Below are 25004 nucleotides of genomic sequence, written 5' to 3'. Positions count from 1 at the left end.
GTCCGTACGTGCACGTGCGCATGTGTGCCTGGGGACCCACGGGGGCTCAGCCTTCCCTTATGGGCTCAACCATCAGGCTCCCCTGGTCTGGCAGGGCAGAGGTGCTGCCTCTGGGCCTCTGTGGGTTGGGGAGGGGAGCCAGTGGGCAGCAACATTGGGGGTGGGGGAGGGACAGGCTGGCTGGCGGCTTTGGGCGGGATTAGCCTGTCAGGATGGCACCAAGGGGAACCAGATAATTGTTCTCAGATCGATAAGTCATTTCTACAGAATGGCTTGGCAGGGTGATTTGGAGAACGGTAATGAACTCTGAGGAGGAGAAAGAAACAATATTATCAGTGCTGAAGCCACCCTGAGAGGATGGACTGGGGGAAGGCAGTCAGCTGCTTTGGAGGGAGAAGCGTGCATGGGTTCTCAGGTTGCTCCTCTGCCCTCTCCTCCCACAATGTGGGGACTGTGAGGCCCTGTGTGGCACAGAAGGCTGGGCCCACCCCCACCAGGGGATAGATCCAGGATTACGTCCCCAGAGCCAGTCAGGCCCTTCAGCATGGGCTGCCCTCCTAGAGCATTCCTTTGATCCTTTCTGGGGCTGGAAGAAGTAGGGGTTGGGCACTGGCTATTCAATAGGGACCTTTGAGGACCTCTAGGGTCCTTAGAGTCCATGATTGATATGTTCCCCACAGCCCAGTTTGAAGGACCGGAGAAGAGCTGCCTGTCACCTGGCCGGGAGGAGAAGGGGCGGCTACCTCCCCGACTCTCTGCAGGGAACCCCAAGTCAGCCAAGCCCCTAAGCATGGAGCCCAGCAGCCCCCTGGGGGAGTGGACAGATCCAGCACTGCCTCTGGAAAACCAGGTGTGAGTGTCTGTGTCCAGCTGGGGACTCCCTCCCCGCTCCTCCCCTCCTGGCACTGGCTTCCCTACAGGGGACACCCACAATGGGTGGGCCTGGACAGCGAGGGACCCAGCAGAGATGCCCCCCTTCCTCTCTCCCATCCTTAGCTGGTATCACGGGGCCATCAGCCGAACCGACGCCGAGAACCTGCTCCGGCTGTGCAAAGAGGCCAGCTACCTGGTGCGCAACAGTGAGACCAGCAAGAATGACTTCTCCCTCTCCCTCAAGTGAGTGGGGACGGTTGTGGTTGCAGGGACAGCCAGCAGGGTGGAAGGGGACTCCAGTATTCCCCTTATGCCCAACCAAGCTGGGGAGGTCCCCATCCCCCATGAACAATCCCCAGGCACTGGGGGTCCTGAGATGTCTGAGACTCAGCCCCTGCTCTCAAGGAGCTCAGAGTCCATTGGGAGAAATAGTTGATCCGCAGCATCCAGCTCAGAAGGGTTCTGTTCTAGTTGTGTGGCCTGGGCCCCCTTAACCTCTCTAGGCCTCAGTTTCCTTACTAATGAAATGGATGGGGGATAATATAGGGAAGGATTAGGTGAAATAATGCATGGGAAGTGCTTAGCATAGTGCTAAGGGCTCAATAAATTATCACTGTCATTATTAATGGAAGCCCAAGATGTTCTAGAAGCATAGGCAAGGAGATAGGAGCTTTGGGTGAGGGAGTCTGTAGGGTGTTGGGGGGGGCTGGTTCCTGGAAGGAGGGCAGGGCAGTGGACACAAAGTATTCCTGTTTACTCTGAGGAAGAGTGTGTGTGTCTGTGTGTGTGTTTGGGGATGGGGGGTGTCTGAGCTTTTGGGTCCTGGAAGACGTAGAGGAGGCAAGGCCCTCCCTCCCCATCAGGCTTTCCTCCCAGGAGCAGCAGATCAGCCTCCCAGACTCCCTGGTAGCATGGCCAGCCCTGCCCTGGGCAACCAGGAGTTCTGCCTGGTAGACCCTGTACCCCGTTAGGAAGCCAGTGGGGTGGTACGTTCATTTGCCTCCCGCCGTCACTAGTAGGACACCTGCACCACTTTCTACCACATTCTCTGGGACCATCAGAGTACGGGTATACCCTCCCATTCAGACAAATCCAATCTATGGGAACTTGGGGCTGCTAAACAAGACATATTTGGGGGATAATTATTCAACTTCCCTAAAAGATAATAGAAAAAGTGGTGGGTGTGTTGGCTCACACCTGTAATCCCAGCACTTTCGAAGGCCGAGGCAGGTGGATCACCTGAAGTCAGGAGTTCGAGACCAACCTGACCAACATGGTGAAACCCTGTCTCTACTAAAAATACAAAAATTAGTTGGGTGTGATGGTGAGCACCGGTAATGCCAGCTACTCGGGAGGCTGAGGCAGGAGAATCGCTTGAACCCAGGAGGCGGAGGTTGCAGTGAGCCGATATTGCGCCATTGCACTCCAGCCCAGGCCAACAACAGCAAGACTCTGTCTCAAAAAAAAAAAAAAAAAAAAAAAAGAAAAAGTGCCGGACTATAGTCAGGTAACCTGAGTTCTATTCTTGGATTTGATAAACTAGCTATGTGATCCTAGGGAAATCACTTAATATCTCTGAGCCTCGGTTTCTGTCTTTGCCAAATGAGTTGATAGATTATCGCTTTTTTTCCAGCTGTCATACTCTAGGAGTCTGAATTGTAAAATCAAAGAAGCATTTCCCAGAAAAGTTTTTGTCAAAAATTTGATTTACATAACCTCAGAAATGTGTATTGCTTTAAAAATTATAAAGTTCATGGAGCATACCAAGCAGCCTGTATACCATTTCTAAACCAACTACTCCCCTGCAAGATAGATCTCTTTTTTATAGACAGAAAATAAATTCAAAGAGGTTTGTTACTTGCCCAAGGCCACCAGGTAATAAAGTCCCCAAACCAGGATCTGAACCCAGCTCTGTCTGACTCCACAAACTATGGTATTCCAGGGCTCCACCAGTGCCATATTATTGTTTGGTACAGGCCAAGGTAAGGGGAGATGCTAGGGGTCTGGCTCCCAGAGTGGAGCCCTGCCAGCCTGCCTTAGCCTGGGAGGTAAAATGGCAAGGCAGGCCTGGAGACCTGCTCCCACCCTGGCTGACCTGGCTCCGCATCTGTCTGCCAGAGCCTCGTTTGCATATAAATGGCTTCTCTGAAATAGAATTATGGTTTCTCTTCTCTCCCTAATGGAAGAGCTTTCACTGGTAATTAAACAACTTCCTCAAAAAGGCTTGCCAGCCTGGTCCTGCAGCCCAGCTGGTCCTAACCCCAGTACCGTGAGGGTCTGGCAAGGGCTTTGCTGTGTCCTAATGGACCCTTGGGACTTTGTCCCAGGAGGTGGGAAAGCACAGCCATCCCCTCTGCAGGAGGTTGGTTATCCAGATGGCGGCTGAGCTCTCTGGCCACTTGTCCTTCTTAGCCAGATCTGTCTTTTGAGAAGATACAGTGTGCAGCTTTTAGGAGAGACAATTCCCCAGGTGGACTAAGGGAGAAGGGGTCAGCCCCAAACTGAGAAGAGGTGAAGGAAAGCAGGGCCCATGCTGCTGCCCACAGCCTTGAGCCTGACAGGGGACACTGCCTCCCCTCTCCACCACCCACAGGGGCTGTTTGCCTCAGGCCCTTGGCTCCTTTCCCCAAGGGCCTGTGCTGTCAGCCCTAGTTATCTCAGACCTACAGATGGCCCCGGCCACCCTGCACCCTGACTCCCAGCCCTGGGGCCTCAGGCCTTTTCCTAGCAGTCTGCTAGGCTCCTGAGGACTCCATGCCTGGGGAGGCAGAGGGATAGAGTTTGGGGCCTCCCTTCTTCCTCCCATCTGTCACCTCCCTTCAGCCTCCCCACTCTGATTTCTCGCTTGTGGGCCTGGTGAAATGGGTCTGGGCAGAGCCTTTGTACCCAGGCAGGGGAGGCGAGTGATAAGGATTGCCAGCCTTACCTCTCCGGGGGGTGGACCTCAGGATGGAGGCAGCTCCCTCACTGGTTCTGCTTTCCACACTAACCTCTAAGCCCCGTCCTTGTCCCCAAGTAGGCTCTGGCCAGCAGTATATAACACTTAGGCTTCAGCGCTCCCCAAAACATTCCTCACCCCTTGCCTGTGCTTGAGTTTCAGACCTGAGGCCTGACAGACCAAGCCTGTGGTGGTTTAGACAAATGTTCTTGGAAGTCTCACTCCCGTGCCCTCTCATGGGCCGAGGGTCCCTGGACATTTAGGAGCTAGCCAGAGCTCTGAGCAGTGGGGTCCTTGTCTTGAGGGCGGGGCCAGGCACTAATGCTGATTTCCTGGTTGTGGCAGGGAGATGGCAGAGGCAGGAGCATGTCTCCTCTGAGCAAGGGAGTGAAGTCATTGTAGGCTGAAGGGCCGGATAAATGAGCTAGGGGCTTGGTCCAAGACCCAGAAAGCAAGAGAGTGAAGGGATATCCCCAGGAGGAGGCAGCTGAGCACTCCCAGATTTTGGGGGGTTTTCCAGATCAGCTTCCCCCTTCCCCCTAGTCATTAGAAGGGAGAGCCCCAACGAAGACTAGCTTGGTTGTCACATCTGTCCACCCTCCTGCCAAGGGCATATGTGGTTCCACATGAGTCACCAGGCGCCCCTCACGGGTGTCCTACCAAAGAGCTCAAGAAAGGTGAGGTTAAATTGGCCCTGGCCACAGAGGCTGGAGGGCCAGGGTGCCTGGACCCCAGGGTTGGCCAGCAGGGGCCGGGGGAGGTGCTGGTCGCTCAGTTTCCACCTGCACACACCCTGTATGCTCCCTATACACACATTCTTGGCACAACCAGTGGCCTTACCACAAAGCCAATGCCCAATGCTACCTACTTACACCACCACCACCCCTGCTTTCTGGACTGACCTCCACATCCCCTAATCACCTGTCATTCTCAGCTGGCTTCGGAACCACATTTGCTGTAGGGTTGGGGAGGGTTACTGGGTGGCTGGATGAGGGGGCTGAGGAGAGCCCCCACTCACCAAAGTCTCCTCTCCTCTTCCCAGGAGCAGCCAGGGATTCATGCACATGAAGCTGTCCCGGACCAAGGAACACAAATATGTGCTGGGCCAGAACAGCCCGCCCTTCAGCAGCGTCCCTGAAATTGTGCACCACTATGCCAGCCGCAAGCTACCCATTAAGGGAGCCGAACACATGTCCCTGCTCTACCCTGTGGCCATCCGGACTCTTTAGATGTGAAGCCAGGGCACTGTGATAGACCTGTACCCAGCCCTGTGCCCATCACCTGGCTGAGGGCTGTGGCTCTTGCCAGGGACATGATCTTTCAAACCTTTCTTCTCCTGGGATCCAGCAGAAGCTGGAGATTCCTTAATTTATTCTAAAGGGAAAGGGCTCCTGGGGCCTTGGAGTAAGGGGTTGTCTGGAGCTGGGGAAAGAAGAATCCCTGGAGAGAAAGGATAGCCCCTGGAGGAAGGGGGTTCCAGAGCTACTGGGATGGTAGGGAGTTTCAGATTGGCAGCTCCGGCTCCTTTCCGACCTTAGGGCAGAGGTGGTGACCTCCACCACCACCACCCTCTCCCCACTGGGTCCGTGCGAGGTAGTGCAGAATTCGGCCCCTTGGGGCGCCTTACCACCTCTCTGCCTCCGTCCCCGACTTCCACCCCAGGCCGTCGGAGGGCTCCGCCCAGAGTCTGGTAAGAGGTTTGGGGAAGACAGGACCCTGGGAAGCAGCCGGCTTTGGGGGGTGGGGAGAGAAGGGGAGGGGCTCGGGCAGAGGGAACTGTGCAGTCCCCAGGCCGCCCCGGCTCCGGGCCAGAGGCAATAAATAAACCCGATCCTGCCGGGCACAGCCGCGCCCGCGCCTCCGGCGCCTTCCCGGGGCTGACGGGGGAGGGAGCGGAGAAGCGAGCGCAGATTCTGCTTATAAATCAGCTCTGGAGCAGACACAGCCCGGCTGTGAAAAGCACTTTCGAAGCATCAAGTTCCTTTCTTTGACGAGATGTCAAAACATCCCCGCCGCCCCCGCCCGGGCTGGGGGCACCCGAGGCCCGCTGGCCGCGCGGCGCCCCCTCCCCGCGGCGCGCGGCTTCCCCGGAGCGCGTCCAATTTCCTGCCAACAGCCATTTGTCTGGGAGGAGGGGAGGCGCGGAGAGACAAAGAGGCAGCGCGCCAGGCCGGGGAGCGGGGCGGCCTGCCACGCGGAAGCCGCGCGCCGGCGGAGGCGGGAAGGCTGGCGGGGCGGGCGCGGGGTCCGCGCTTGTCTCCTTGGCCGAGGAACTGAGGGCCTGCAGCGCCTCCCTCGCGCCCTAACGGAAGGGTTTGTCCCGGGCAGACCCTCGGGCGTGGCCGGCCTGCGAGCCCCTAACCACCGGCCCGCGGCCTAGACCGCACCTCGACCGGCGCCCACCGCTGGAACCCGCCCAGGCCTCTGGGCGGACCCGGGGAGGCCCACTGCGTCGCCAGGCGGAGCGGCTCTCAGGCTGCCCCAGGCCCGCCCCACCCCGCGGGCAGGCTGGTCAGGACCCCTCGGCATGCTGGGCAGGCACCTTCGGGGGACCGCTGAGCCAAAGGGCCGTCTGAGGGCCTCTTCCAGAACCTAAACGTGCAACCTCCAAAGTGTGCTGTGAATCACAGTACTTGAGAGTTTCTAAACCAGTGGCTATTTTCTCGAAATTGAGGATATGTGGTATGCAGGCGTTTTGTGGAAGCAATGGGAAGGATCACTTAAAATTGGGCACTCTTGCCGGGCGCGGTGGCTCACGCCTGTAATCCCAGCACTTTGGGAGGCCGAGGCGGGCAGATCACCTCAGGTCGTGAGTTCGAGACCAGCCTAACCAACATGGAGAAATACCGTCTCTACTAAAAATACAAAATTAGCCGGGCGTGGTGGTGCGTGCCTGTAATCCCAGCTACTCGGGAGGCTGAGGCAGGAGAAATCGCTTGAACCCGGGAGACAGGTTGCGGTGAGCCAAGATCGTGCCATTGCACTCCAGCGTAGGCAACAAGAGCGAAACTCTGTCTAAAAAAAAAGGGGGCGCACTCAGAGAAATTCCCTCAGAGGGTTGTCCTGTCTTTAAGTCGACTTGGAGAGCATCCAGCCATTTTGCAGATGAGAAAACAGGCCCAGAGAGGTTGGGTGATGTGTTCATTTGTCTCCTGCTATCATCTCACTGACTGGAAGAGCCATGTAGGCACAGGTGCTCAACTCTCCCTTTGCTCAGAGAAGGGCTGGGAGTGACTGAGGTCCTGGTAACAAGCCAGGCGGCTCTGGCTCCCTATAGGCTCCAGCTGAGTCTGCCCCTACCGCGTTCTCTTCCCCAGCCAACCTCTTCTGGAAGCTTCCACACCCTCTCTTTCTGCCCCTCCTGAGCAGGCTCACCAGGCCTCACACTAGTGGCTGACAGGCCCTCTGTCAGGAAGGGCACCCCTGGGCCGGGGAAGGGATCTCTAGCTGGGGCACTTTGCCTTGGGCCAGCTCCTTTACTCAGGACACTGGGCAGCTTGAGAGATGTCTGGGCCAGCCTGGTGAGCTGGCTGGGTGAGTGGCTTCCTCTCCCCATGCCCCTTCCGGTCCTAGGGCAGAATAAAGAAACCCTGAAGGCAGAAAAGTGATTTATTTGGAAAGGAGACTACTGGAGCAGGGAGAAGAGGGCTGAGGAGCATTGCATACATAGGTATTGGGCCAGGGTCTGATGAAAGAACGTGCTTAAAACCTTGGGTGAAATTAGTTGTGGTGTTAGACTGGGGTGCCGAGTGGGTTTCTGTAAATGGCTTGCCATGGGTCCAGCCTCTACCTCCTGCAAGGCATTTGCCAGCCCGTCTGACAGTGGGGAGCCCAGAAGAGGAGGAGGTCTGGGAGTAGGGAGGGTTCTAAGATGCCAGCATCCATGTCCCCACTGCATCCTTACACTCACCGCCCCAACACACATACAGACATGCACACACATAGTACTTGTTAGGTCAGCTTGTCTTCTGAGATTTGTTTCTGAAGTCTGGAAGCAGAGGTTTCACTTTGCACCAAGCCAGTAGCTCCCCTACTTCTCACTCTAGTCCCTAGACACTGCCCCCCCACCATTTCTCCAGGCTGAGACACATCCTGGTCCTGGGGGTCCCTGAGCCCACACATGGTGACTGACCATGGCCACCTGGAACAAGGTTGGGAGGTGGGAAATCAGAGAAGGCTGAGGCAGCCAGAAATAGGAAGAACAGAGGTGAGGTGTGGGCTCAAACCTCTGCTCAACTGGGCAGTGGGCAGAACCCCCGGGCAGGGGCCTAGAAGTTCTCATAATGGTGGGAGAAGTGAGTCCGGTCCTGCCTGTTGATGAGCTGACAGGCCTTTTCCACATTCTTGGTCATGCCAGGGGGGCCACAGCTAAACACCCCGATCTTCCGGACCTGTTGCAGGAGGAATAAGTGGAGGCTAACTCTTTGCTCAGAGGCAGGGATAACGCAGTGTTCAGAGGAAGGGGTAGCTCCCTAGTTCAAGACCAGCCTGGGCAACATAGCAACATCCCTGACTCTAATTTGTTTATTTTTAATTAGCCAGGCATAGTGGTGCACTCCCGTAGTCCCAGCTACTTGGGAGGCTGAGGCAGGAGGATTGCTTGCGCCCAGGAGTTGGAGGTTACAGTAAACTGGTATTGCATCACTGCATTACAGCCTGGGCAACAGAGCAATACCCTTTCTTTAAATTAAAAAAAAAAAAAAAAAGCCAGCAGTGCTCCTGATGGTTTGCTTTGTACTATGCATGGTGAGGGCTGGCTCAGTGTTTATAGGTCTAGTGGAATTTTGCTAAGTGCTAGATCAACATTTCTAATAGAGGTTGGGTTCATCAGTGTTCAAGTTGAAGAATAGCTCAGGGTCTCATGGAGGGCTAGACCAGTATTTGTGAGTAGTGACTAGCCCAGTGCTCATGGTAAAGGTTCCCTCAGTGTCCAGGGTGAGGACTGACTCAGTATTGGTGAGGGTAGCCCCGAGTTTTTGGCGAGGACTAGCTCAATGATTGAGCTCTTCCTTCTGGACAATACGTCTTGGCTTCAGAGATGGCAAGTCCCTATTGCCTGCCTCCTCCTTTAGCACCTAAGGGTGACACCCACCTATCCTTTCCGTTCCATTACCCCACCAATCTCCCAGGGGATGGGTTCTCATCAGCAGTCGATTTCTTCCTTGATGGGGAAGGTTTGGGAGCTTTGCTCAGACCCCAAATGATAAAGAGGAAGAGAACCTGGTTATGGGTTGGACTGACCTGGGGGTGGACCTCCTGCAGGGAGTTGAAGAAGGGCTCAAAGGGGGGGCGGCCAAAGTGGGTGATGGAGCGCAGGCCTGTGAATAGACTCCGGTTCAGAACCTTCTGGAAGTGCCGCTCACAGATGTACTATGGTAGGGAAGGGTGGAACAAAGTTCAGCCAGGCACAGCTAGGGTCAATTCCTAGCTCAGACAGTGGCCCGCATACCCTCCTAGTGGGCCCTGACATACCAGCATAGTGGTCCTGAGGTCAAACTTCTCAGCCAGCTGGGTGATGTAGATGTGCACAGACACCAGGTCCTGGTGGTCATTCTCCTCCACCTCTCGGATGATGTCAGCCAGCCACTCAAACTGACGCTGGGTCCGCGTCACCCAGATGAAGTAGATCTAGGGACACAGGGCTGGAGCTCAGGACCCATCTCAGCTCAGCCTCCCTAAACCCCAGGGGTGTCCATACTGATAGAACTCTTCTGACCACAGCTAGCTTGTGCCCTTCCCTAGACAGCCTGGGGAGATGAAGTGTATGGGCCACGGGGCCAGGCTCTGAGGCCAGAGATGGAGTTGGCCCAGGGCATAGAGAGGTGGAAGTGAGAGACCCCAGGGCCATGGGAAAGATCCCTTGGTGATTGGGAGGTGATGGTCTGTGGGGTGGGAAGCAGCTTTCATGCTCAGCCTGTCCTACAGCTCCCTCCAGTGGTCCCTGGTCAGGCTGCCAGGCACCTAGTGGCTAAAGGGCATTTCACAGAGCAGCCTCAGGGAGACCCAGCAGCTGCCTGAGCAGATGGGAATGGGCTCAAAGAGAGACCAGCGGGTGGAAGCTGCCCTGCAGGGAGCCCTCTGCAGCTTCCGAGGGAGGAAAGTGGGGCTGTATAGTTAAGAAGCAGAGGGCAGAGGACAGGAGGGGAGCTGTCACCCTCTGAATGCTGACAGCACATGGGCTGGGCCTCTGCCCACTGCATTCCAGCACCCCTGACTCACCTGCCAGGCCCAGAGAAACGAGCAGGGGCCTGCCACCAGGTCCAGGCTGGTGTGAAAGGACCCGTGTGAGGGCCTGAGGGTTTGAGCTGTGTTCCTGGGGCCAACCTGGCCCACCAGCCCTGCCTTGCCACCACTCCTCCTGTTCCTCTTGAGAGCTGAGCCAGTTTCACTTGTGCTCCACCCAACATGCCCTTCCCTCTCCCAGCCCAATAAGGCTCCAAGTGCTGGGCTCCTTTGTAAGAAGGAATGGGTTTCTTTACCCCTTCCAACCTTGCCTGGAGGAACTCCCAGAAGCAAATCCTATGTGGAGCACCCCTAACTGAGGGAAAGAGTCTTTGTAAACCAGGCAGGATTCTGGAGGCATCCGCAAACCAGTTCTGTCCTAAAGGGTCTAGGGATATCCTGATACCACCCCACTCACCACCCAACCCCAGGTTTCAAACCAACTTGCCCCTGCCCAGTTCAGGGAAGCCAAGAACAAAGGCAGAGGAGAAAGGCACAGATGGGTACCATGACAAGGAAGAAGGGGCCATGGGTTGGTGGGAAGTGGGGGCAGTACTCACCTTCTTACAGAACACTTGGCAGCTGACGGATGACTTGAAGACCAGGTCTTTGAGGATGGAGGCAAAAGGGGTGACCCCAATGCCCCCTCCCACTAGCACTGACACCTCAAACTTATGCCACTCCTGGTGGCCCTCTCCAAATGGTCCATCAAGGTACAGCTGTAGGGAGGGGCGTGGGTTTCAGTTAAGGTTGGCCACCACCATAGATCGGAAGCCAGAAATGAGAGAAAAGGAAAGGTAGATACATATATGGAGTGAGGGGAAGAGGAGGATTTGTGGCATTATCTGGAACAACCAGTCTCTAGATGCAGAGAGGGGAGGCACAGAGCGGGGAGTCTAGTGCTGCCGGGCCAAAGCCTTCAAAGGGGATATGGGCGCATGTGGCACGTCTGGCCTGGGTCTGGTACCTTTGGGTATCTGGCACATCTGTCACCCGTCGGGGCTGAGTAGATCTCCCTGAGGCGAGTGGTCCAGGGCCCTGCTGCCCGGATGTGCAGGCTAAGCGTGTCCTCATGGGGCGCAGAGGTCAGTGTGAAGGGGTGGTACTCGGTGGTCCCCAGAGCCAGGCAAGCGATCCGCACCCACTGCCCTGACTTGTACTCAAAGCCCTGGGGCCGCTGGAACCGCAGGTGGGTCACTCCTGAGGAGGGATGGTGGGTGAGAAGCTGCTGCCCTGAACCCAGCAACAATGTGGCCTCCAGAGAGCTCCCCACCCACAGCCTCAGCTCTGCTTCTGGAATATGACAAGGGAGACCTCCCCCATCAGAAGCTCACCCTGTGGGGGCCCAGGCAGCACTGGGGCTGAGGGTCAGCCAGGCAAGGGGCAGCCTGGCCTGAGCTTCTCTGCTCTCTGTGATGAGAGAGGCTCAGGTCCCCTGGCAAACAGCCCTCCTTTCCTTTCCTTCCTTCCTTCCTTCCTCCCTCCCTCCCTCCTTCTTTTTTTTTTTTTTTTTTTTTTGACACAGTCTCACTCTGTTGCCAGGCTGGAGTGCAGTGGCACGATCTCAGCTCACTGCAACCTCTGCCTACCAGGTTCAACCGATTCTCCTGCCTCAGCCTCCTGAGTAGCTGGGACTACAGGTGCATGCCGCCACACCCAGCTAATTTTTGTATTTTTTTTTTTTGTAGTAGAGACAGGGTTTCACCATGTTGGCCAGGATGGTCTCGATCTCTTGACCTCATGATCCACTTGCCTTGGCCTCCCAAAGTGCTGGGATTACAGGCGTGAGCCACTGCGCCTTGCCCCTACCAGCTCCTTTGTCCCTGCCACCTAAGGCACCTGCCAGCTCCACTGGGCCGACCAGGAGATTGTGCGGTCTAGACTCTGCCTCTGCCCGGTCAGCTCCCTCAGTGTCACCAAGCTGATCTGCCAGGCTGGTACCTGAGGGCAGCAGCTCCGCCTTCACCACGCTGATCTCCACCTTCTTCCGGCTCAGGCTCACCAGCTTGTCGCCCCCATAGATGATTGCTGGGACCAGGAAGAAGATGTGGAAACGGGGCAGCTGGATCAGGGCAAAGCTACCATGGATGATGAGCTGGATGGAGGAAAGAGCTCTGCTCAGACCTAGCGATGCCCATAGCAGAATACGGGGCCAGCTCAGGCCTTAGACCCTCCATACTTCCCCGCTGGTATATCCAGCCCCCACCTCACCACGTACCATGCTCCTTCTAGGTTGCAAAACCTCACCATTCCCAACTCCATCCTCCATAGCATTCCATGAGGAATTAGAGTATTTTCTAGATCCCTGACACCACCCTAGACCAAGTGATGTCACCTGTCACCTGGACTCATGCAGGAGCCTTCCAGTGGAAGTAGGTCTTCTACTGGTCTTGCCTCACTGTAATTCCTGTCTCTTCAAGGCAGCCAGTGTGACTTTTTAAAGTTCACTTTATCCTGTTCATCCCCAGCTTTAAAAGGTTGGTGGCCTTCCCATTGCACTACAAGGCCTCACAAGTACTCTTGACTTCTGCCTGCCAGCCGTTCTCCCCTCCCTGTTCCTCAAACATGGCCAGTCCTTTCTGCTTAAGGATCTTTGCATCTCCTGCCTGGAATGCCCTTCTCCTGGTTCTTCCCATGGCTAGCTCCATCTCATTTTTCAGGTCTCAGTAGAAACACCACCTCCTCAGGCCTCCCCTCAGTCCTCTCTACCACATCTGCCTGTTAACTCTCTTAGTGCATGCGTTGTCATCCACAGTACTTTTGTTTTTTTGGGGTTGGGGGGACAGAGTCTTGTTCTGTCACCCAGGCTGGAGTGCAATGGCATGATCTTAGCTCACTGCAACCTCCGCCTCCCAGGTTCAAGAGATTCTCCTGCCTCAGCCTCCTGAGTAGCTGGGATTACAGGCACCTGCCACCACACCCAGATAATTTTTGTATTTATAGTAGAGATGGGGTTTCACCATGCTGGCCAGGCTGGTCTCGAACTCCTGACCTCGAATGATCTGCCCACCTCAGCCTCCCAAAGTGCTGAGATTACAGGCGTGAGACACCGCGCGCGGCCAACAGTACTTTTGCTTCCTCATTCATTTACATGTTTACTGTTGTTTTCCCCACTGGACTGAAGGGGTAGGGACTGTTTGCCATTATAACCTCCTAGCAGTTTCTGCCTGGCATATGATAGGCACTCAGTAACTGTTGGGGAAAGGCGCTTCCCCAGTTTATCCTCTCCTTTTCCAGGCTAAGAATACCTAACTCGTCTCCCTTTTCCATGTAATAACTGACAAGTATCATCCAGCTCTGGTCCTTTCCCTAATAAGTTTGTCTAACATGGTCAGACACTACTTGGCCACATTCTTCCCACTTGATTGCTCCTGAGTCTGGCTCAGTTTGACTTCTGCCTCCACCTCTCCTTAGGACCTTCCCACTGAGGGCCCAGCAGCCCCACAAATGGGTAAAAGATATCTTTTCAGGCCATGTTGGCTCCTACTCTTAGAAGCCTGAGGCACTAGTGACCACCTCCTTCTCGCCACTTCTGCAACAGTGCTCTACTGGTTCTCCCACTTTGGGCCACTCGCTTTCCATCTCCTCCACTGGCTTCATTCCTTCTGCCACCCCCAGTCATGGGTGTTGCCCAAGCCTGGTTTTGTCACCCTCTGCTCATCTCTTTCCATGCTCCGCCATGTGGCATGGCCTCTCAGCTGAGCCACAGCCCCTCAGTTTCAACTGCAGCTGCCACATGATCACCAGCAGCATGTCCTGCCACCACCTAATGTCCTATGGCCATCCACAGCCAGCCCTGTCCCCTCTGCCTCCTGAATATCCTATCACCATTCCCACCTCTGCCTGTGCTCATGCCCTTCCTTTTACCTGGATTGCTCTTCAGTTTTCACTCTGCCCTGTCAAAGCTTAGCTTACCTCCCCCAGACCCTTGGCCCAAGTCCAGTCTTCTCCTCAAAGTCTTCCCTAGCCAATTTAGCCCAAGTGAAACTCCCTTCAGTGAACTCCTATAACTTACTGTTTGGAACACTCCGCTCAGCAATTAATCCTATATCAAGTGTTCATTTTGATCATTTCATGCATGTGCCACTTTTTGTCACAGCGAATCCTAAGTTCCTAAGGAAGAGATTAGAGTCTCCCCTTCTGCTGCTGGGCCCTACAGAGAGCTAGTACATAATAGACCCTCCACAGATACACAGATAGCTGCTTTTTTTTTGAGATGGGAGTCTCGCTGTTGCCCAGGCTGGAGTGCAGTGGTGTGATCTTGGCTCAATGCAACCTCCACCTCCCTGGTTCAAAAAATTCCCCTGCCTCAGCCTCCCGAGTAGCTGGGATTAGAGGCGCATGCCACCACTCCTGGCTAATTTTTTTGTAGAGACGGGGTTTCACCATGTTGGCCAGACTGGTCTCCAACTCCTGATCTCAGGTAATCCACCCGCCTCAGCCTCCCAAAATGCTGGGATTACAGGTGCGAGCCACCGCACTTGGCCAACAGATAGCTTTTAAACTGAACTCTGGTTCCCCATTCAGGTGTTCCCTTCCCCCAGCTAAGTCTTCCTGGATTCTTGAACCTTTCCCTACAAGACTAACTTAAACCTCTCTGAGCTCTTCTTTGAACTGGCTTTCTTCCCCAAGTTCACTGTTTCATCGTGGAGCCCACACCCACCCCCAAGGCTTTCTGAGCATCCAAACAGGCTGAGTACAATGGCAGGGTGACGTCATGCTGCTCTGTTTCTACACCCTATTTTGTGCTGGCTTTCCTTTTAAACCACAAGGCTGCTGCAGATTCCTTGTTGGCTGGTGGGATGGGGTGGTGGCTCAGCCAGCTCAGCCTCTGATGTGCTAGCCCTGCCCTCTTCTGCCTGGATCAGAAGCCTGGCCATCCTTCCCCAGGGTCTAGTCTATACTGGGGTCCTTTACTTGTAATTTATCTTTCTGCTTGAAGTCAAGTGGTCACGCCTGGGACAAGTGGGAACAAAGAGGGTGCTTTTGCCCTGATCTCCCTGAGATGAGATTGTCCCAAACTGCTGGTGAGGATAGCCTAGCATAGAGGCCTCCACCTTTCTTTTTTCCTTTTTTATTTCTTTTTTTTTTTTTAAACAGGCTCTCCATCTGTTGCCCAGGGTAGAGTGTAATGGCATGATCTCGGCTCACTGCAACCTTCATCTCCTGGATTCAAGCAATTCTCATGCCTCAGCCTCCTGAGTAGCTAGGACTATAGGTGTGCGTCACCACACTCAGCTAATTTTTGTATTTTTAGTAGAGACGAGGTTTCGCCATGTTGACCAGGCTGGTCTTGAGCTCCTGGCCTCAGGTGATCCACCCACCTCGGCATCTCAAAGTGCTGGATTACAGATGTGAGCCACTGCGCCCGGCCACACCTTTTGAACCCCTGACTTTCCTGCTGGCAGGAAGGGTGGCTCGGAATCCTAGTGATGCCTACACCCCAGGACAAATCAGAAAGGGCTCTGGGTCTTAGGGAGCCGGCCTGGCCACTCTTCTGGATCTCTCATCTAGTTCAAAGTAGCTGCTTTATCACCAGGAACAAGAACGTCATTTCCACCCCCAACAGAAGCAGTAGCCGAGAATGCTAGGGCTCCACTCATTATTGGGAAGAGGAGGAGAGAGGGTAAATTAGTCATAGCTTCCAAAGAAAGAGATGTTTCTTAGGAAACGCATATCATCAGTTCTAGGAAACATCCTAAGCCAAGGCTAAGTAGTCATCTTCAGAACTGTGAAATGCTGAGCCACAGGCAAGATGAAACAGACCCTCCTATCTGTCAGTGAGGGCAGAACTGCACCTGAGAGAAGGCAGGTCAGACAGCAGGAGCCAACCTGACCGAGGCCATGGTGCAGTTTCTCTTTGTCTCGGCACAAAGGAGAGCCCTGTATGCAGTTCTGCTGCAGGGAAGAGCTGGAGCCTCGGGATTTGGTTTAGCTTCTAAGTGAGGCCCTCAGAGTACCCTTTAGGGAATTGCCTCTGCTCATGAGGAAGGCAGACAAGCAGAGCCACAACACAGGGACACAGAATCAGCTCGGGAACTAACCAGCTAGGCAGCCGATGAGAAACCCAGGGGAGGGTGAAGGGAACATGAGAAGGGAGGCAAGATGGAGAGAGGGAGGCAGGAGCCAAGGTTAAGGAGAAGGAAAGGGGATAGGTAGAGTCTTAAAAATCTATTTGATTGGCCTGGCGCGGTGGCTCACGCCTGTAATCCCAGCACTTTGGGAGGCCGAGGTGGGTGGATCACAAGGTCAGGAATTCGAGACCAGCCTGGCCAACATGGTGAAACCCTGTCTCTACTAAAGATACAAAAATTAGCCAGGCATGGTGGTGCGTGCCTGTAGTCCCAGCTACTCAGGAGGCTGAGGCAGGAGAATTGCTTGAACCCGGAAGGCGGTGGTTGCTGTGAGTTGAGATCGTGCCATTGCACTCCAGCCTGGGCGACAGGGCGAGACTCTGTCTCAAAAAATAAAAAATAAAAATTCATTAGATCAGCAATCCAACTGAAGTCATTTTGAACAAGCTTATATACTGTACAGGTGGCACTTAGCAGGTGTGACTAATGCCCCAAAAAATAGGATCAGAACAAAAGTGGCAGAACCCATTTAAGATAAGTTTCTTCAAAAAGGGTGATGCTCTCTTGGGTGCAGGTAGTCCACCCAGGAGCCAAAACCAGTCACCCAAAGTGGGGAAAGACTAGCTGGGCAGAAGTGGGGTGGAGGTGTCTGCGAGGAATGGAGATCAGTCTGGCAGGGCTGCTACTGCAAAACCCATGCCAGGGAGCCGAGCTTCCAAGTGCTGCATATTGGGGTCATCCTAATGGAGAGCCCTGTACTATCATCTCCACCTTCAAAGAGGGACGTCGAGAAGTGAAGAGGATGCTTCAAATAGCTTGAAATTGAATAAATGTCCCAGCTCTCCTTGCCTCCCTGGAAATGTCCTGCCCATACCCTCCTGGCCTGACTCACAGCCAAAAGCCCTCACCAGGACATAGAGCAGGATGTAGAGGTGGTGGGTCAGCCAGAAGCCCCGGAAACTGCGGCGGCGGAAGTGGTGGGAGGCAAAGACATACATGATGGCCAGGATCAGGAGCAGCACAACCCCCGTGAGGCCTGCAAAATGAACATAGGGTGGAAGGCAGAAGATCAGTGCCTTAAAAGGGAACTGTTCTGGAGCTTCCAAGGTCCCCTCTCCACTCCACTGCCCAAGTTGGAGTAAGAATGTCCCAGCATTCTCCTCTGGTCCTCTCCCCCAACACCACTGATCACAGGTACCTTTCATTTCAGCAGACATTGTTCACTTTTCATAGCCCTTGTCACCATGATTTTTTTTTTTTTTTTTTGAGATGGAGTCTCGCTCTGTCACCCAGGCTCCCTGGAGTGCATTGGTGCAATCTCGGCTCACTGCAACCTCTGCCTCCCAGGTTCAAATGATTCTTCTGCCTCAGCCTCCTGAGTAGCTGGAACTACAGGCATGCACCATCATGCCCAGCTAATTTTTTTAATTTTTAGTAGAGACAGAGTTCCGCCATGTTGGCCAGGCTGGTCTTGAACTGCTGGCCTCAGGTGATCTGCCCACCTTGGCCTCCCAAAGTGCTGGGAATACAGGCATGAGCCACCACACCCAGCCAATTTTTCACCAATGTCATTATTTGGTTTTTGTCTGTCACTTTCCTGACTCTCGGGTTCTCAAGAACGAGGAACAGGCTAAGCTAGTTTGCCACTGAATCCTAGTGCCTAGTGCAAGGGCCTGGCACACCATGGGCCCTATATAAATGTGTGCTGAATGAATGGATGCAGAGGGTGTCCACTCTGGGCCCTCTGGGCCAAACAATGGAAATGACAGGCCGTACTCTCATCGAGTCAAGGTTTGGTCCTTGTCCCTGCACCACTCTTTGTTGGCTGCCACAGCACACAGCATGAGCACTGGCACTGTTAGTGACTGGCCAGGACCACACTGTCCCTGCTCATCACCAGGGTCCCCAAGTACAACCCAGAGTTGGTGGGAGGCCCCTCCTCTCACAGGGGATCCAGGCCATGGGTATACAGGGGGATAATACTGGAGCCAGGGCAGGGCAGGGAGGACAGAGAATGCTCCCTCAAGTGATCAAGGAGGAGAGAGGCAGAAGTTAAGAAGATTAGAGCCCTGAAGTATAAAAAAGTAAAGGTTAAGAAGGGATCTAACCAAAGCCTGTAAAGTCCTAAAAGGAGAGGAGAGCATAAACACAGCCTTATCCACTAAATCTCCGTGTGCAGGAATTAGCAAGCACCCTCTGAAGTTCAAAGTAGATCATTTTAGGATTTAAAAAAAAAAAAGAAACATGCTGTGTTTCACAGAGAGGAGCCAGTATAGAAATTGTGTTACTCCAAGGAAGGAACAGACTGAAAATATAAATAGGTTCAAGAGAGTTTGAATAGATTCACAGCTAATAGCTCTAAGATGGGTGATTAGAGGGAGTTAGGAATATCCCCCAAACGCTCCTTTCAAGGCATACTGGGTAAGCGCCTTTGTCTGGCTTGACAAAGAGCCTGCTCCCTCCCCCATGCAGCTGGGGCACAGCACTCCTCAAAGCTACTGTTAGGGTATGTGTGTGTATTGGGGGAAGAGGTAGCCAGCCACTCCTATTCCACTGGAACTAGTCCATAGTAGGAGATATTTCTCCTCCTAACCCTACTAGAGGAGGAACTAGCCCAAAGTAGGGGCAGGAACCCAGTTGAGCTCCTGCGAGGAGGACTGGAATGCAGAGTAGTCTAAGTCTCCTGCCCACCCAGTAGTGTCCTCAGGCCAGAGGACAGAGCCTGGGTCACCGGAAGAGCTGAGTGAGTGAACCTGGGTTGCTCTGGGGTGCAGAGAACCCAGAGCCTTGAACTCACAGTCAGGTCCAGAAATTCATGGATCAAGGAGGGTTCTCACCTGGTACGGTCTGGAAGAACCACCAGTAATACTTCTGGGGGAACTCAGACCTGTGTGGAAGGGACAGCAAAGAGACACCCTGATAGGAGATCTCTCTCTCTTTTTTTTTTTTGAGGCAGAGTCTTGCTCTGTCACCCAGGCTGGAGTGCAGTGGCATGATCTTGGCTCACTGCAACCTCCACCTCCTGGTTTCAAGCCATTCTCCTGCCTCAGCCTCCCCAGTAGCTGGGATTACAGGCACGCACCACCATGCCCAGCTAATGAGAGGAGATCTCTGGGAATTCCAGATGGGACCCTTCAGGGGAGGCACCCCAACTCAGACACCAGTCTCTCCTGCTGACTTGGCATTAGGGGCTCAGGCTGGTCACTGTCTGTCCTGTAACCTAGAAGGTGACAGTCTCCTCTGGAGCCAGATAATTTGTTTCTTTCCACCCAAAAGGAATCTTCCCCATTACACACACACACACACACACACACACACACACACACACACACACACACACATTCGCACTTACTCACCCATCATCATGGAAGAGGCCAGGAAAGAGGCAGGAGAGGACGCTGAGGGGGCTGATGGAAAACAGGTACACATTCACCACATGGCCCACACTGTGTAAGACTAAGGAAGAGCAGACCAAGTGGTGAGCTTGGGGCAGCCCAGGGTGGGTGCTCACTCATTCAGCCCAAGATCGAGGACCCTGGCCAGAGTGGGGGTCCCAAAGAAGTACCTTAGGAGTCTCGACTTCTGACCTCTTTTTTTTTTTTTTTTTTTAGATGGAGTCTCACTCTGTCACCCAGGCTGGAGGGCAGTGGTGCAATCTCGGCTCACTGCAACCTCTGCCTCCGAGGTTCAAGCAATTCTCCTGCTTCAGCCTCCTGAGTAGCTGGGATTACCGGCATGTGCCACCACACCCAGCTGATTTTTGTATTTTTAGTAGAGACGGGGTTTCACCATGTTGGCCAGGCTGGTCTCGAACTCCTGACCTCAAGTGATCCGCCCGCCTCAGCTTCCCAAAGTGCTGGGATTAGGGGCATAAGCCGCCGCGCCGGCCTGGACTTCTGACCTCTAAATCACCTGGCCCTACCCAACACCCCACAGACACACCATCCATGTGCGCAACCATGTGAATCTGAAATTACAGCATTAGAAGTTCACTCCTTTGCTTTCTCTCAGAGTCATGCTTTAAAACATAAAAATTGGGAAAATTGACACATTATGCACACTCATTCTGGGGTGTTAGTAACTTGTCAGCTGAGGCTGGTGAGGCGCCCTGGAAATTGTGGGAAGAGGCACTTGGCAGTGACCAGCGACAGGCTCCCGGGTTTACTTCACACCCTGGCCCAGGCCAACTCCATCCTGATGGAGAAGGACATTAAAGGTAAGTGCCAGCAGAGAGGGGGGCTGTCATAGGAGGGGAAGTCAGCGGGGGCGGGGGGCCCTGGAGAGCCTCCCAGGGACACCCAGGCCCTGCCTGTGAGGACGATGGCGGTGGAGGCAATGAGGCGATGGAAGTCCACGGCGGCGTCAAAGGGCACGTAGCGGTTGAGGAAGGTTTCTCGCAGGAAGGTGATGAGGTTGCGGCACATGGTGAGCAAGATGTAGGAGAACATGAAAGAGATGCTGGCTGCTGTGCCCCGCGACAGGATGATTCCCACGCGGGTGGTGTCCGTGATGCCCGTGTGGTGTGCGGCAAAGGCGTAGTCTGTGGAGGGGGCCCAGGCAGGCAAGCGAGGGTCAGTGCAGAGGAGAGAGAGCTGGTTAGGGGTGGTAGGCCCTGGCCGGCTGCCACTCACAACAGGCCTCCCCCGCACAGTCTTCACTCAGACAGGCTCCACTTACCCTACCCAGGGCTGGCACTTATCGCAGGCCCCACCCCAGGGCTGTCCGTCACTCACAGTAGGCCCCACCCCCAGGGCGATCACTCATTGCAAGCCTAGGGACAGGGCTCGTGGTAAGTAAAGTCACTCACAGTAGGCCCTCTCCAGGAAAAGCCCCCCAGCGATGGCGTAGAACACGGCCACGCAGCCGATGTGGCGCCGGTAGTTCTCAATGAAGCGCTTGAACTGTTGCACCGTCTGGTGGAGACGGCTGCGTTGGAACTTCTCTCGGTGCGCCTCAGTGAACAGCAAGGGCTGGAATGACGTTACCCTGGGAGACAGGAAGCCTTAGCCTTTGGCACCCACCATCGGACCCAACGCTAGTGGGGCCCCACTTCACGGAGGTGAGCCGCCCAGAAGTGAGGGAAGCCCACTGCTTCCGAGAAAGAAACCTAGTTACCCTTATGGAAGAAGGGTTGAGACCTCACCGCATCAGGCTATATTGCACTGCATAAGCAAGCTGGCAGTGGAGGGATGGCTTGGAGTGGTCATTTCTTCCCAGGGGATGCACTCCATCTACCTGTGTTCATTCACACTCAGTCCCTCTCCTTCCAGTCTGTAGCTCCCAACTCCCACCCGGCACCCATATTCAGCCTTTACTAGAGACTCAAAGGACACCTCTTCCATGAAGGCATCTCTGACCTCCCTGGCAGAGGTGAGTGCTTCCTTGAGTTCCAAAGCCCTTCGCTCTTACCACTATTAGAACAGTCATCAGTGGGACATTGAAATTATCAGTGTACCAGATTCTCTTCTTAGACTGTGATGTTCTTGGGCAAGGACTATTCACCCTGCCTGTGCCCACAATGTTTAGCACAGTGCCTGGCACCAAGGAAAGGATGTTTATAAGCTGAAGGAATGGATGTACTGCCTGGGCTTAAGGGGAAGAGCAGACATACTTCTTGCCAAACCTCCGCCGAATCTCCTGGGGAGGGTCTGTGTCCATGGGGCACTGCAGTCTCTGAGGTGTCAACTCAGTTTCAATGTCGCTGCGGGAACAGCGGGCACTCACTCTGGGAGAGGGACTAAGACAAGAATGGTAAGAGATAGGATGCTGGCCATCTCAACCACTCGTTCCTCTGCTATCCTGGTCTGCCTCCAAACCCATTCTGCTGAGGAAGGATCAGAGCTGTCAGCAAGGGGACAGCAGGATTCCCACAGTCACCTATAGACAGAGTCTGATCTTGGGGGTCCTCGCTAAGGCTGCTACATATGCCTTTACCCTTCACAAGGGCATCTGGGCCAGGCCGTAAGTGAGAGCGGAAATCCAGCAGGCTTTCTGCTTGCCCTGGCACAGGGCTGTGTCTGCCTAGAGAAAGGGGTGTCCTTTTCCAATTTGTTTGAAGGTGCTGCATGGGCTAGCGGTGGCCCTGATCCCAGCCATTCAGGGGAGAGAAATGGCAACTCCCCAACTCCTCCCCCCGACATTCCCAGATGGGGGCTCACCAGATCATATCCTGGCTGATATAGGAGGCTCGCCGGCAGAGATCCTTGATGACTTCAGGCACCTCTACCCCTGCAAAGCAGAGCCAGGCTAGGGAGCAGCTCAGGGTCCAGAGCCCAGGAAGACCTGGCTCAAACGCACAGCACTCCTACCATCCCATGCTCAGACACAGTAGACAGTCCCAGACCAATGGAGGCCCTGCTTTTGGGTGCTCCAACCTCAGCCCTTGTCCCCAATGGGAGCTGGACCCAGCCATAGGTGGGCAGGGAAAAGGCCTGAAAGAAAGTTGGCCAGGCAGGCTTCCCTAAAGTGTGTCCATCATCAGTCCCACTTCTGGGACTATGGGGTGGATTTTGGGAACTGTATATAACCTGCCTTCTGAGCCCGCTCTGCCATAAAAATTTGGCTTAAGATCCTCTAGCTTAAAACCTCCAAGAGCTAAATGTAGAATCTAGGTGGTAGGTATATGGGAGATCACGCTACAGTTCTTTTTACTTTTCTGTGTTTGAAAATGTTCATAATAAAATATGCAGGAGAAAAGCTCTCCCAGGAGCCACCCCATTGTTCCTGTCTAGGCTGAGCACTGAAGGCAGGGCAGGACTAAGCTGCAAAGCCAAGTTCTTACAGGAGTCCTGGGAATCTCTGGGTTTCTTCCAAGTGCTGAACCAAGCCTGAAGATGACCCTGGTCTATAGTTGAGGTCAAAAGAAGATAAGCTGAACTATATTAAAATTAAATCAGAATGTTTAAAACAAGGCCGGGCGCGGTGGCTCACGCCTGTAATCCCAGCACTTTGGGAGGCCGAGGTGGGCGGATCACGAGATCAGGAGATCGAGACCACGGTGAAACCCCATCTCTACTAAAAATACAAAAAATTAGCCGGGCGCAGTGGCGGGCGCCTGTAGTCCCAGCTACTCGGGAGGCTGAGACAGGAGAATGGCGTGAACCCGGGAGGCGGAGCTTGCAGTGAGCCGAGATTGCACCACTGCACTCCAGCCTGGGCGACAGAGCGAGACTCCGTCTCAAAAAAAAAAAAAGAATGTTTAAAACAAAGTATTAATGCCTGTACTCTCAAATGTTCCACAAACAGCAAATGTGGTAAAATGGTAACAAATAGCATATCTAGGTGAAAAGTGAAGGAACATCTCTTTTTTTGAGACAGAGTCTCTGTCGCCCAGGTTGGAGTGCAGTGGCACAATCTTGGCTCACTACAGCCTCCGCCTCCTGGTTCAAGCGATTCTTGTGCCTTAGCCTCTGGAGTACTTGGGACTACAGGCATGTGCCACCACACCTGGGTAATTTTTGTACTTTTTAAAATAGAGATGGGGTTTCTCTATGTTGGCCAGGCTGGTCTCAAACTCCTGACCTCAAGTGATCCTCCCACTTTGGCCTCCCAAAGTGCTGGGATTACAGGCATGAGCTGTTGCACCTGGCCCTTTGTTCCTTTTCTTTAGTTTTAAAATCTTTTAAAAAAAAAATCTGGATTCAACAACAATTAAAAGAAAACAATACTCAGTGCTAATCTTCCTCAATCCCCAAGCCTGGTTTTACCCTCCACCCCAGGTGTTGGATGTCCCTGGGACTCTGTGGTGTGGGCTCCCTTCCATGCACCTTCTTTGCCCCTGCCCTTAGGCTCAGGTGCCTGCTGCCCTGGCTGCCTGGGAAAGGTAAAAAGCTGCAGAATCAGGAGTGCTGGGTTCCTTCTCTTCCAGCTCTCCTTACCCCCAGGGGGAAGCCCTGACCAGAGGCTCATCTGTGTCTTATCTAACTTGCCCCTCTTCCCTGTGGAGGCTGCTCAGCCTACCCCTTCTCATAATTCTGGGAGGGGCTGGGTTTGGTCTCAACATGCCCCAGTGAGAGTCCTAAGATGCGAAGATACCATAACAGCTCAGAGCAGGCCACAGACAGACCCTCCTGACTGCTGCTTGCCCCTTCCTCACTCTAACTCTAGCCCCCACCCACTTGAATCAGACACTGGTGGGGCAGGAAGTAGGGGGAAGGACAACAGAACTGGGTCTTCATGTATTCAGCAAACATTTACTGAGCACTCAGCCAGGAGATATAGTGGCAAAAAAACCCCCAAGAGATACCACCCCACCCCCACAACCAGACATCCCAGCTGAAGGAAGTATGGCCTGGGTAGGGCTGTAACAGGGAGACAGTCTCCCCCTGCCCTGGGCACCACGCACAGGGGGCTTTGGCAGGGAGCCAGGGGAAGCAGAGTTCCAATCACCATTTCCTACCCTATCCTGATCCTACCCACCCCACCAGCAGAGCTGCATTATGACTTTCCTGGGCCCTAGGCACTTTCACCTTTTTGGGTCCTTTCCTCCATAAAAATAAAAAATAATATTTTAAAATTATATTGTATAATTATGTTGATGTAAAGAAAACTACAATCCAGATTGGATACATTATTACATATTACTACATTCATTTTTTTCTTCTGATTCTAATGGAAATTAAAACATTTCTGTGGACTCCTAAAAGTATGTGGGCATTGTGCCTACTATGCCTAACCAATGAGTCAGTGCTGCCTACCAGGCTGCCCCACCTTTGACACAGAGCTGCGTGAAGCGGAGCTCGCTATTGTGGTCCCGCAGCATGAAGTGAAAATCCTCCCATGTCAGCTCCTCCTTGTCCTGGAATCCCGACTCCCGGAACATGGACTCCACCACCTCAGCCAGCTGGGCCTTGGACAGGCAGTTGTTGGAGATCTCGATGAAGGATCTGGGGTTGGGG

The 25004-nt window shown here is 54.0% G+C and overlaps 2 protein-coding genes across 12 annotated transcripts in view; one reads left to right on the top strand and one right to left on the bottom strand.

Annotated features, from left to right (window-relative positions):
• SHF (Src homology 2 domain containing F) overlaps positions 1–6683 on the top strand; it is a 33885-nt gene extending 27202 nt beyond the window's left edge. For 5 of the 10 annotated variants that reach the window (XM_055363600.2, XM_019011066.3, XM_019011067.4 and 2 more), the window contains 3 exons: positions 681–852; positions 997–1116; positions 4854–6683. In XM_055363600.2, the coding sequence (XP_055219575.2) occupies positions 681–852; positions 997–1116; positions 4854–5040 (479 nt within the window). In that variant the 3' untranslated portion in view covers positions 5041–6683. Of the gene's footprint in view, positions 1–680; positions 853–996; positions 1121–4853 lie in introns of those variants that run through there. The other 5 variants (XM_055363603.2, XM_031002498.3, XM_055363601.2 and 2 more) reach the window with 4 other exon arrangements.
• Positions 6684–7403: 720 nt separating this feature from the next.
• Positions 7404–25004, bottom strand: part of DUOX1 (dual oxidase 1) — a 35943-nt gene continuing 18342 nt past the window's right edge. The window contains exons 19-32 of one of the 2 annotated variants that reach the window (XM_055363595.2): positions 24817–24992; positions 22266–22335; positions 21719–21844; positions 20915–21093; positions 20417–20647; positions 19464–19563; positions 18945–18994; positions 17016–17143; positions 11975–12128; positions 11001–11233; positions 10594–10752; positions 9284–9439; positions 9053–9181; positions 7404–8202 (exon numbers count right to left, since the gene is read on the bottom strand). In XM_055363595.2, coding sequence (XP_055219570.2) covers positions 8080–8202; positions 9053–9181; positions 9284–9439; positions 10594–10752; positions 11001–11233; positions 11975–12128; positions 17016–17143; positions 18945–18994; positions 19464–19563; positions 20417–20647; positions 20915–21093; positions 21719–21844; positions 22266–22335; positions 24817–24992 — 2014 coding nt within the window. In that variant the 3' untranslated portion in view covers positions 7404–8079. The remainder of the gene's footprint in view (positions 8203–9052; positions 9182–9283; positions 9440–10593; positions 10753–11000; positions 11234–11974; positions 12129–17015; positions 17144–18944; positions 18995–19463; positions 19564–20416; positions 20648–20914; positions 21094–21718; positions 21845–22265; positions 22336–24816; positions 24993–25004) is intronic. The other variant, XM_019011064.4, reaches the window with a different exon arrangement.

Source organism: Gorilla gorilla, chromosome 16 (assembly GCF_029281585.2).
Source record: "Gorilla gorilla gorilla isolate KB3781 chromosome 16, NHGRI_mGorGor1-v2.1_pri, whole genome shotgun sequence".
Classification (NCBI taxonomy): Eukaryota; Metazoa; Chordata; class Mammalia; order Primates; family Hominidae; genus Gorilla; species Gorilla gorilla.
This window is presented reverse-complemented; position numbering and strand designations above follow the sequence as displayed.